This window comes from Ciconia boyciana, chromosome 2, assembly GCF_034638445.1.
Source record: "Ciconia boyciana chromosome 2, ASM3463844v1, whole genome shotgun sequence".
NCBI classification, from domain to species: domain Eukaryota; kingdom Metazoa; phylum Chordata; class Aves; order Ciconiiformes; family Ciconiidae; genus Ciconia; species Ciconia boyciana.
The window spans coordinates 61,270,463-61,283,660 of NC_132935.1; the positions used below are offsets into that span (position 1 = coordinate 61,270,463).

Below are 13,198 nucleotides of genomic sequence, written 5' to 3' on the forward strand. Positions count from 1 at the left end.
TTTTCATCAAATAACAGGAACGGTAATCTTTAATGATCATTTGAGGTATTTACTTTGTGTAATTTCTGCTGTTTTGGAATATTCAGGCTAAGTAGATCATAAAAGTTTGATGATAGTAGATGGTAGTATTTTGGCCCTGTTGAAGTCAATGGCACAACATTCGTTGAGGTCAGCAAGGCATCATTCCACTCACGGCCCAATTCTGAACAGCTCACAATTTGGAGATTTGATCCATGACTCGTAGGCCATGATATTCCACACTGAAATGCAATTAAATAGAATTTGAGACTATAAGAGTCTCCAGACAGACTCCTTAGTTGGAAAACAGCTCATTCATGATGAGATTTAAACAAAGGTTTTAGTGTGAACCAAAGCTAAAAGGGAATCCAGAGAAAGAAAGGAAAGCTTATGATGCCCTGGTCATAGAAGTGTTAAGATCCAGTACTTATCCTCTTGAAGAAAATAATTTTATGTGTAATTAAAGAGAAATAATTTTGATAAATTACTTCTAAGTCACCTAAATAAATATAACCGTTTCTAATTATAAAATATTCCAACATATGGAACTCAACATATGGGCCACTTGCAGAGGGGATAATTTTTGTAACTTACAGAAATAGTGAGGTAACATATTTTTATCCTTAATCTTGAACTTTGCACTTCAAATCTTTTCAGCAAATGCAGAATTATACTCCAGATTATGTATGTTCATGTTCATCAAATAAATAGTGTCTCTAAGACTAGTAATGGAAATAATTGACTGTCAAGCACAGCCAGGACTCCCCTAGCAGTCACATCATTAAGTTTCAACAGCAAGTGAAGCTGTTTTTATGGTTTTAAAAAAAAATCTGATCCATGACTGCAGCTTTACAAATCAGTTACCGATAACTTTATAAAACCTGAAGTGCAGTTTTTGTTTGATTTGCATTCTAACACTATCAGAATACTATTATACTGTCAAATGAATTGTGCCATATATTTTACATATAATTGAGGATCTTGTACAGAAATTCAACTCTGGATCTGGCAAATTAACTGTTCAAAGATAAATCCAACAAGGACTGCATGCCAACTGCACGCTAAGAAGGTGAAAGGAAACAATCTGACCATGATACTGAGGCTCATCTCCACAGACATCGCTCTTGGAAAAAGCCTACTGGGAGCAACAGAAGCATTAGGTATGCTCAGAGACTATGGATTCATGTGATTTGATAGAACTCTGAATGCTAAGACCCATGTGCATCTCCCCAGGGCCAATGTCACTTAGTTACGAAGTAAGTAAATAACTGAAATGTTTTCCTTGGCATTTATTTTTCTCAGGCTTCCAAATATGATTCAGAGATGTAAGCATTTAAGTAAGCCTTTTTAAAATACTTCAAAATCTTAGCTGTCTCATAATTCACAATGTACCTAAACAGACATGCTTTTCAAAAAGGTCTAAAAATTCTCAGATTTTACTGACAGTCTTAAATATTACTATATGGAGAAAGGGGAGGTTAATGTCTGTGTCTGTGTAGTGACCATTATTCCTCTGAATGCTAGTGACAGAAGAGAATTTTGAGGATAACTCTGTACACCCACAAAATAATTTCATATTATAAAATTGCGCATATATTCTTCATAAACGGAGCCACACTAGTCTCAATGGGAACACTTGCATAAGAAAAAAAGAAGATCTATTTAATGACCGCTTAGACTTAAGATCAGCACAGACATAAAATTGGAATTTATCCATTAATAGACAAAGGCAAGTTTATTTTTTATTTTTTTTATCACCAGGCCTCCACAGTATTCCTGCTTCTCCATACAACAACTGTCATTTTATGGATGGTGCCACTGAAATTTATTATATTTTATTTTATCAGTCCCAGATCTGCATCTTTTAGTGGACATTCTCGTCAACCATATGCATGTTTATTCAGCTTTCTGCTGTGCCTTGGGTTGCTATTCATATAGGTAGAAGGCCACAATCTCAACACAAACTCATTCAGCCCCACAGCTGGGCTAGGTTCTGTCTGGTACTAACTTCGGTCAAGTGGTCATATAACTTATCATCTAAAACTCAACAAAACAATTATTTGATTGAAAATTGGAGACTTGCCATACCTTAGGCATTCCTACTCTGTTGTTTTCAAAGACACTGCTTTACCTTTTACATATTATTAGCATAATGATTTTAATGCATTTGCCCTCACAACAAGATCTAAAAATAAAGAACAGAGTTCTCTTCTACCTTTTTACATCTGTATAAGGAACACACAATGCAACAAATTCTGAATAATAGATTATGGATTCTTTGAACCAGGAAAGTACAGTACAGAAAAGAAATAGCTCCTAAATCTTGCATATAATTAATGACAGCAACGACAATATTATGAATGTAAGTGCGTGGGATAACTTGTATTGCAAAAGCAGCAGAGGTGATGGTCCTGACAGATGATTCTGTCTACCCTAACTCCTCAAAAACAACAAAAAAGTTGGTTTATAGGCTATTGTGGCATTCCGTATGGCACTTTCAGGAAGGGATTTAAAGGTCTGTTTCTACTTCCACAAATACAGTCAGTCTTAATTCTTACCTTCAGCTGCCCTAAAACATCTGACAGAGAAAAGCCTTTTTATTTGTTCTCATTCTAGGGTGTAAATCCCGGAAATAGAAGGCAAATGCTGAAACTTATTCTGTCAAATACAGACTGTACAAACATCAATACTTTTTTTTTTTTTAACATATGATCAAAAATGGCTTCAGAGAGAAGCCAATTTGAGAGAATGATACTTGGAAACCAAAGTTTCACTAATATGTCAGTGTATATTAACTTGTTCAATATTTTCTTTAAGATGACATTCCACCTAGCCAGGGGTGAGACCTAGGACTGAAGGGGGAAAAAACAACTGTTGCTAGTAAATGACAGCTAAGTTATGGTTAGTGAGACAGCAAAATACCAATAGCTTTATCGTGCTAGAGGCCTATTTTGACATACTAATGACCGTCCGAGAAAGAGCTACTTTATCTAGGTCAGAATGAGATACTACAATATGCTCCAAAGGATGTGTAATGTGTGTATGGGAGTGACAAGACAGCAGGGTAAGACAGGGACATAATAGTAAGATTGGAAGGAAAGGCAAGAACTCCTTTATATTAAAAATCAGCAAGGGTACCTGTAATCTGTACGAAGAAACTCACTGCACTTTTGACATTGTCTAATGCTTACCACCCAAATAAACAGTAATTACACACATATTTCAATATTATAAGCCAAAACTCTGATCCCAGCTCCCACAAACCAACTGAAACATATTTCAAGACAATTCCATTTGTAATAAAAAACAGATGGTAAAGGAAACAGATGTCTCTTTGTGATCTGATTTACACATCTGCAGACACTTACAGTATGCATGCATTTCCAAAGAACGCGAGAAAGTTAAATCGGGAAATGGGAAATTTTTTTCTTAACAGGCATGCGCCAACAAAGAGTGTGGCTCAAGAAGAAAATAAGCTGTGACAAAGACACATCTACCCTATCAAGCCTATCTGTTTCCAAACCAATATCATATTACAGCACGATGTTAAAGAAACACCAATCATGATAAAAATCAGACAACTTTGGAAATAGTTTACTGCAGGGAAACATCATTCAAATGTGAGGTGGCTGAGGGACGGGTGATTTTCAGATTTCTCCCCTCTCTGAAAGAAGACCTGAGGTTAGAAATGGTAGTCCTTCAGAAATTCATTATACAGAAAAGCAAAACATCCCTCAGCAACATAGACCTGGAGATTTATTTAAGATCTTCTAAATCTCAGATTGCCATTTTATGCAGACATCAACAGTAAGCCGTTGACAATGACATCAAATATTTGCACTGGCCTCAGTGAAATTATGCACAAGAATCAGCAGAGAAATGTGTTACAGCAAAGAAGGATGGAAGAGTCTCACTCAAAAAGAGAAAATCCTTGCAGAACCTTTTAGACAAGAGGTACAGGATAAAGCAGTGCAAGGAGCCAAGATGTTAACAACCTTCAAAATTAAGTTAGGTGGAGGCAGGTCAAAACTACACAAAATCTCCAAAATTAACTGCTTGTTTCAAGGATCTTGTTGGTTGCTTAGATTTTTGTTCCATTTCTTTTTTTCCATGTAGTTTACTTCAGGCTCACAAAGGGTACCACATTGTCAGACACGGAGAATGAAGTCTTCTCTTCCATCAAAGCACAAAACCCAACAAAAATGCCACATCTCTGAGCTGAAGGAACCATATCCTATAATGATATCTGATATCCATGTCCATTCCAGTCCTGGGCCTGTCTGCTGAGACTGTAAATAAGGAACTAGATTCACTCAAATGTTCTGTTTCCTCCCACTGAAGGGATGCTGAACAGCCTTAAACCTCAGCTTATGTTTGTTTTGCACCACTATAGTGACCAGTGAGACACAGACAGAATGCATCAGTAAACCTGTCCAAGGGGGCTAATTATCACCATCGGGAACTGGGCCAGTTTAACCAGTTTAATTTCATATAAGCTGTCATACAATCATCAGATGGTAAGTACTTTCAGGAGCTAACCACTTGGGCTGGAGTCAAACTGGTGAGCTGGAGGTGAAAAGCTCCATATTCTATTACTAATCCCCTGAGCTATAGAGTCCCCAGCTGGTAGTTCTATAAATGTTCACATAGGTTTTTTTGAAAGGCAGCAAAAGTAGTTACAAGTTTGTTTTTTTAAAAAACAAAACAAAACAAAAAACCTCACACTTGGAAGAACACCTATCTTTTTCTTAAAATAATCTCTTTCAAAGTAGCTGACTGTACACATTTTACAAGAATAAACAAACTTCTCTAATATTTATCCATAAACGGGGAGTCAGAGATCATTAGTGCAAATTTCTGCTGACCAGCAGCATTTATTCTATAAACTTTGGGTATCCTAAGTGGTCCATTAGAGAACAACAGATATCTTCAATCCGTCTAATCTCTTCATTGGGCATGTTTTGTTTCCAGGAATGAATGCTACTTGGTGAAATTTCCCCTTCATAAGGAAGATAGAAAAGACTGGTGGAGGTGGCAAATAATATTTGGTTTAAGCTAGCAGGAGGAAGAGGAATACCAAGAAAGGCAAAAATTGATTCAGCTGTCTTCTGAGGAAAGCTCACAATATCTTCAAACTTGACCAGCTGATAATTTGTTGGCTGCAAGTCCCCGTTTATTCTCAGTGCTGCTGCTGTGTTTGTTAGCCATAAATAGGACAACACAGAAACAGCATTTGAATTAGAATTTGAAAGTTCTTTTCGTAATGATTCATATTCAAAGGCATAGCCGTCATTTAAACTACATTTTCCTTTACCACTCTCCCCTTTAAACATCGCAGCCAAGCGTTGTGGGACATTTTTCAAGGAGTAAAGGCTTGGCTTATTTTTGTACAACATTGAATAGATCCACGCCCGTGGGTCCCTTACTACATATAATGCTCTCATTGACGGTCCTAGGATTTCCTGAAAGAAGGGAAGCTTTACTGTCCAGCTCCCACTACTTAAACTAAGCACAGGTCGTGCATTAGGGTAATAGATGAGATGCCTTCTCAGTTCCCTAATATATTCAGCATCTTTATCTTGACTCCCTCTTGCCCTGCTTCTTTGCTCTGACAGAGATTCTCTCTTTTTGGATCTTTTCTTTTTGTCCTTGCTTATGGCAGAATGCTGAGTGATTTTATTTCTGCTGGCTTCATATAAATGAATGTTTTGTAAATGTAACTTTGTGTCTCGAACTAGAGACTGGAGCCACCCTTGGATAAGACGAAAATGACCATTCTGGACATCAGAAACCTTCCATTCACATGGATCTACAAAGGAATCAATTTCAAATTCAGTCTCAGGAATTTCGAGATAGGGTGTAGGTATCCTGATGTATAAGAAGTCACTGCTATTGAAAAACAGCTGTTTTAAAATTTCTGCACCAGAAGCGGGAAGTGAAGTAATGATAACATCTGGCAAAACAACGGGATTTCCTTCTAATTGTTTGGCTTTATTGCCTTTATCATGTTCTAGCCTTGTCACGTCACTGCTCCATTTTGCACAGATGGGCTGAGTACACATGCTCCACACATCCACCAATTCAATAAGCCACAGTGTGACAACCAGTATCAGGATCCAACGCAACATTTTACTGAAGGATATGTAAAACCGCCACTGAAAAGCCAGTATGACCAAACTAACACCCAAAATTAACCCTGCAATTATGTTCACTTTGAATCCAAATGGGGAAACCACCCTATTATGTTTTATCCGTTTTTCCACAGATTCAGTACCTAGACCAAACTTGGTCACTTTGTTTTCATGAACTACTTTGGCAAAACCACCAAATCCCAAATAATCGAACCTTGTCTTTAAATCCTGATATTCAGTCACAACAGAGATGGTATTTTCAGTGTTGTTGACACTGAGCAAAATCTGAAATCCAGATTTTGCATTATCTATGAGCCTGCAGTTAGAAACATTGACATATGGGCCATAGAAAAGGTAAACAATCCTTGTAAGCATGTTTTTCATTGGAAAGGTAACATTTACAAACTGAGTCCATCGCTTTTTGAATTCAGCAGCTTGTTCTGCCTCCTGTATCCTAGCAACAGGACTACTCCCATGATGATCAAACCAAAACATCTTGTAGTGGGCATCCCACACATCCATCATAGCTCCATTGTATTTGTTCTTAAATTTATAGGGTATGTATTTAAAATCAATGTCGAGATTATGAAAAAAGGCACTGACAGAATTAACAGGAGAGTCTTCCTCCTTCTCAATGTGGTCTACTACTAACAATGTCTGAGAATTTAAGAGCAGCAAAACACGATAGACACTTTTCAATTTCATTGCTGATGTGTAAGCAGATACCGCCTCACCACTCACAAACATCATGTCTCCAGCCTGGGAGGCTGTTATAATTTCTCCAGTTGAGTCTCCAACTTCATCACCAATCCACTTCAGCCACTGGGCACACTCACCAAGCTGTCCCTCCCAAGGCTGGTTGCACTGGCTCGTAGGAGATGGAGCAAAGACTAAGACATTGTTCAGGTGGCTGAGTTTAGGTCCATAAAGAGCCTCAGATACAAACACTTGTCCATTGGGGGCAAAAGTGAAAGAGTTCTGATCAGGATGTTCATGTCCTGGATTGAAACTTCTCCACCCATCAATCCAGGCATACGGTTGAAAGTGAACCATATCATAGACAGCACGTCCACCGAGTTTTCCAGACTTAAAGGACACAAAGGTGTTTGTCTGACTGTTTGGCAATCCAGCCCCATAAGTAACAACTCCCCAGTTAGGAAACACATGCATTTTAGCAGTACCATAGTCAGGAGGTGGCTGAGGAGTGATTTCGGCAGCGTACCATATAAATTCAGTGTGTAGTGTGCTCCACCTCTGTGCAGTGGACGGCACCATTGGCCCATCCTTGGGTCTGTGTTTTCTAATCTGCTGTGCCAGCCAGTTGCCAGCTCCATTCTTCATGATAAACTTATCCAAGAAAACCAGTTGGCTCTCAGGACCATAAAACCAGTTGTAATTAGAATCTGCTACACCCACAGTCCTCTGAAAGCCTGGTAATAGGGTGGCATAGTAAAACCAAAAGTGCATTTTGAGCCAGTTATTCTCCAAGTTGTTAATACCAAAGTGGCGCTGAGCCAGGAAAACATACTGGGTTACTGACTTGGCTGTGTAACTCCCATAAGCTACTCCCTCATCCAGAGACCCGTCTACAACATGATTGAGCAGAAACATTGTTTTCTCCATCACATCAACAACGGTGTGTTTCCAGATATTTGCCTGAGATCCTTTGTCCACCCCTGCAACTAAAGCCCCAACAAGCAAAGCAAGCATATTGGTTGCTTGGTGATTATGGAGAAGCTGCTTTCCCCAGGAACGAACCTTTGAGTACTCATACATTTCCTCGCTTACAGACCATATCTTCTCCAGGTATTTTTGCCTTCTCTCATTTTCCAGTGAATTATACAAGAAGTCAAAAGCAGTGGCAAATCCTGTTAGGGAGTGACCGAGCGGCACTTCATCTCCAGGTGCATTCTCAACCAACCAGTTTTTGTAGCCAGCCATTCTATCCATATATTCTAGGGCAAAATCAAACGCAGCTTTATCTTCAGGACACAGCAAACAATAAAATGCTAGAGGTGGCAGATTGTTACCATAAATCTCATTCCACTTTGCAGCAAAATCAACATGCTTGGGTGGAGGTAGGTAGTATAATGGGTTGGATACCATAACCGTCACCGCACTTCTGATGGCTCTAAATAGATGGGAATGGCTTGTATGAGCCTTCTGCCTCAGTGCCTGGACATCTTCAGCGTCGAAATACAAGCTGGGATGAAGAACTGTTTTTTTCAGCTTCTGCTCAGCACTAAGACCTTCAAGTTGCTGTTTTTCATATTGATCTACATTTTCTATGAAAGTCACCCAATCAGAGTAATTGCTTACAGATTCTTCAAAAGTGAAGGCAGCAAACATCATTAATGCTAGAAATAAAGTATGCCCCGTGAACATCAGAGCCATGATCCATTAGGCAGCTCCTCTTCCCCAGGCATGCATTTCCTAACAAAGCACGATGTTCAGATATCAAACTTTGATCCAGTTAGTACAAAAGCCAACATCTTAAGGCATATCTTTAGGAGAAAAGACTTAGTGTGTACTGTGTACTCTAACAGATACTCAGATTACTTGTAATCTGAGGTACAACACTGAAATAAGGCTCTCGAAAACTTAAATCTCAGGTGCCTTGTTTGTTCACACTTTTCTCAAACACAACACCACAGCATAAATACTAAAATTAGGGGAAAATTAAGATATGCATATAAATCATGGGTTGACAATGCACAGTAAGAGACTGAAACACTATCTCTTGATAACTTGAAGAAAGGAATCAGAGTCATACATTTACTTTTTTAAAAAGCTTTCAATCAGGTCAAATTCCACTTCGAGAGCTGACAAAAACTCCACTGATCACAAAACGATATAATTTATTCAAAACAATGTGTTATATTTGATGAAATAGGGAATTTACAGCACTTGGAAAACAGACTCCAAAACTGAAGTTACTGTCTTCAGCCATCCCCTTATCTCAATTTCCATACGCACTCTTTCCATCTTTCTCTTTTGGGACTCATGGGAGAGTGGGAAGGAAAAAAGATTAGTTAAAAAAAAATCAACATAGATCATCCACTAGCTCCTTTTGATGAAACTGCAGTGCTTTTAACCACTATTCCCCTCTGTTTGTGAAAGGTGCATCTGAATTAATAGTCATAAAGTATCGACGTATTTTCAAGTCTCCTTTCATCTTATCTTCGGCCAGTGATGCCCAAATTTTGCCGCAATGATTCAGACAATCCTGCTCCTTCCATTATGAAGCAAGAGGAAAACAAGTGACAGAAGCAGAAAGCAAATACTTTTTTGTTAAAAGAGCAGTTTCAGGTTTCCTTCCACTTTGCATGTTGGTTCTTTCTGTGGAAACAGACACAAAAGTTCTCTGAAGCTGTATAGGTGCCAGAACATATTTAAAGTACTTAAGATAACAAAGTACGGCTAACTCTGTAGGAAAGGTGTGTTAATACACCTTTTCTTTTACAGATTTTTTTTTTTAAAAGGAGCATTTTCAAAGTTCCACAAAATTTATCTTTGGCAAAAGAGAAATTCAGATTGGCTACTTAAGCTCGCTTTATTTAACTTTTTCCTGCGTGACTACAAGGTCTCAGGGCTTATTTTCCCGCTACGCTATCAGGAGATACCCAAATAAATAAATCTGCAACACGCCACCAAAATGAAATGGAGCGCAAATGAAAAATAAAATAAAGTTATATGTATATATAAGCCACACGCGCGGTTCTGCCGGCGAAATGAAGGCGTGAAGAGGGAAAGCAGACAGAGCGACCCACGACGGCTGCCGCCGTGCCCCGCCAGCCCCGGGACGAAGCCCGACAGCCCCTGCTGCGCCTCCCCCCGCCCGGCCCCGCTCCGCTCCGCTCCGCACCGCGCCGCCCTGCTCCGCACCGCGCCGCCCCCGGCCCGCGGCCGGCAGAGGGCGCCCGCCGCCGGCTCCGCCGCCGCCTCCCTCCCCGCCGCCCCGGGGCCGCACAACTTGAACAAGTTTCGCCGGCGACCGCGGGCGCGCCCCGCACGCTCCCCTGCCGCGGCCGGCAGCCTCCGTCTCCTCCCGCCCGGCGTCCCCGAGTGTAACCCCCTCTTACCGCAGCGGGTCCGGCGGGGCTCGGGGCAGCCGGCAGCTGCCGCGGGGCCGCGTCGCTCTGCCCCGGCCAGCGCGGCCCGGGGCGCGGGGCCGGCCCCCAGCGGGAGGGGCTGCGGGTGGCGGCGCGCTGCGCCGGCCCCGCTCGGCTGGGCCCGGCTGTGCTCGGCTCCGGCCCGTTCCGCGTTGCCGCTACTTTCCACCCGGGCTGGCCGCAGCTTCGGGTCCTTGCCCTCCGCCGGCGGTTCCCCAGAGTTGATGGCGGGTGAGATGCAGCGGCGGGCGTCCAGCGACGGGCGCGGGCAGCGAAGCAAACTCGCAGGGATATCGCTCCGGAGGGGCGGGCAGGCGGCGGGGGAGTTGGCAGAGCCGCCCCCGGCGGAACGGGGATGTGCCGATCCTCCGCGCCGCGCTCCGGCGGCGGGCAGGCTCCCGGCCCCGCCGGCGCTCCCGGCTGCTCCTCTTCCCTGCGACTGCGTGAGCTGGCCGCCGCTCCCAGCGCCGAGCCCAGCCCCGCTCCCGGCGGCGGATGCCACCGCCGCCCCTGCGCCTCGGCAGCGGGCTGCCGGCGGAGCGGAGCGGAGCGGAGTCCGGCGGGTGCGCCCGGGGGCAGGGCCGGGGCCGGAGCGGGGGGGCCGCCCCCGGGAGCGGCGGAGGCGGCGGGGGGAGGCGGGGCCGCGCCTCCCGGGCGGCTCCCGCGGCGGCTGCCCCGAGACCGCGGTGAGGGACGGCGAGGGAGGGTCCGGGGGACGGGGGTGGAGCGGGTCTCGGTGCGGGGAGCGGGGAGCGGCACGCAGGTGTGAGAGGGTTCCGTGGAAGCAAAGCCGCCGCGGCGGTCGCCTCCGTGGCCGGCCAGCCGGCAGCTGCCGCCCCTCCGCGGGCCGGCTCTCGCTGCTCCAGCCACGGCAATGGCAGGGCACGGCACGGCGGCGGCCCGGGGGCCGGCGAGCCGGGCAGGGCAGGGCAGGGCAAGGGCGGCAGGGGCCGTCTCTCCTGTGGGGAGCAACTCTGTAAGCGCGGAATAAATACATAACTGCCCATGTCTCAGAAACCGCGGGGGTGCGCAGCATCTGCTTGTTGGAGCGGTCCCACTTTTTATAACTGCCTCCCTGCGCAGACACTTTATTTTATGGGAGGCATTAAAATAGTTCTTATTTAGCTTTAGCTGAAGGCTTCTGAAGTAAAATATTAAACCGTAATGAGGTGTAAAAACCTCTGCCCCTCAACTCGTTCACGGTCAGTGATGCGGTGAAGGGCCAGTAGAAAGTGCTGGTTAGTCCACCTGGGTCCACCCACGAAATTCAAGAGGTGTAACACCATTCTCGGTTTTGAATCGCAGTTTGGATTGCTGGTGATGACTTTTCGAGCCTGATTTTGTAACCTGTCTGATGTGATACCAAGCTATTCTTTGGTAGTAAGTATGCTCCAGGAAAAGAAAGGGTGTGAGATTTTTGATATGTGTTAGCAATTACTATGTTTAGAAACTGAACCTCAAAGGATGTGGGTTTTAATCAACCCGAGAGTATAAGTTACCACTTTTTCCCAGGCGTAGCCTATATTCTTCTTAATTTTTCTTTTTTTCCCCCTGAATATCTTAGGAAATACAGTTGCATAAAGTATTTCTTAAGCTACTCAATGTATAACTATCTTGAAATGAATATATGAATATATAATGGCCACACATCATGGATACTAATTCTGTTTCTTTGTGCTATGGAGAGCACCTTAGAAGGATTACATTATTAAATTATGCACATTTCCATCAATGATGAACTACATCTGGAACCATCCTAATCTTTCAGATGTGCCCTATGGGCTTGGCTTAAGAGGGAAAAATACCGATTACTGCCTGGATCATAGCTTCCCATCAGAAGAAATTTGCATAATGACCAAAGATCAGCACATAGTTCCCTGACCTTGAATCTGATAAAATTCTGCCTTTTCATGCTACTAGGGAAGTTATTCCAGGAGGAGAGCAAAGGGAAATGTAAAGCAACAATAGAGGCCACATTCTTCTTTAAGTCGATAGAAACTGGGTGGAATACACTACAAATGAAAACCTCACAAACCTTTTTCCTTCTATTCCTATTGTACCCTGCATTGTGCCCATAACGTTTTTCCCAAGGCTGACCCATTCTGGAGCATATTGAAGTCTCAGAGAATGACTTCTCCCGTAAATTGTCAGGCAATTCTGAATGAGCAGAACATGTGGAGGCCTTTTGTTAGGTTAAAAGAAGAGTAAAGCTCTCCCAAGAGCCCTTCTCACTCTCTGGGACCTGTGGTGAGATCATTAGATATATAGTGTTCAATTGCAATGTGATACTTGTGGAGAAGCATGAAAATGATTTATTGACTGGCCCCATATATTCACAAATGATACCATTTTGACAAAGTCTTATTTATAAGGCAGTGAAGGCATTTGTAAGGCATTTCGTTTTTTCTGTGGAAACTCTTTCACATTATCAAAGATGCACTAGCAGGATACTTAAGGCTGATTTTCTGCTAAGCCAATTGCAAAGCAAGAGCATCCTTAACCGTGTATGATTTCAACTAGTATAGGCTACTTACTTGCTGCCATTTTCAAGTCATTATGCTTCAAAAAAAGCCCCAAATAACAATAGTGGTAGAACTAGTATTCAATTATTTTTCTGTCAGTAATTTTCAATAGTCAGCAGAGACCCATAGTTACTATACTACAACTTAAAAACAAAAACAAAATCTCATGGATTCACCTGGTATCCAGGAGAAACAATTAAGTGAAACAAACTTCAGAGTATTGGATTAAGGTAATTAGAAATAGTGACCCTGGGTTGTAACCAACTCTTCTGCATAAAATGAGCCTGAACTGCATTGGCATTCTGCCTTACTTGATTGCATTGTGGTCAGTAAAATCAAGGTCACTTTCAGAACAACTGTTAATTGTGAAAGTAACTATTAAAAGTTACCATTTACATTTTTATTTGTAGAAACA

At 42.8% G+C, this 13,198-nt stretch overlaps 2 protein-coding genes across 2 annotated transcripts; both read right to left on the reverse strand.

The window, feature by feature from the left end:
- Positions 1-4,892: 4,892 nt before the first annotated feature.
- On the reverse strand, positions 4,893-8,779 carry DSEL (dermatan sulfate epimerase like). The gene has a single exon (XM_072851315.1). It carries the CDS (start codon positions 8,541-8,543, stop codon positions 4,893-4,895), a length of 3,651 nt encoding a protein of 1,216 aa, XP_072707416.1. The 5' UTR covers positions 8,544-8,779.
- Positions 8,780-8,933: 154 nt separating this feature from the next.
- LOC140647223 (uncharacterized) lies at positions 8,934-12,328 on the reverse strand. Its single transcript, XM_072851587.1, has 3 exons — positions 12,297-12,328; positions 10,232-11,402; positions 8,934-9,488 (listed from the first exon to the last, which is right to left on the reverse strand). Exons 1-3 carry the CDS (start codon positions 12,326-12,328, stop codon positions 9,441-9,443), a joined length of 1,251 nt encoding a protein of 416 aa, XP_072707688.1. The 3' UTR covers positions 8,934-9,440.
- Positions 12,329-13,198: the final 870 nt, after the last annotated feature.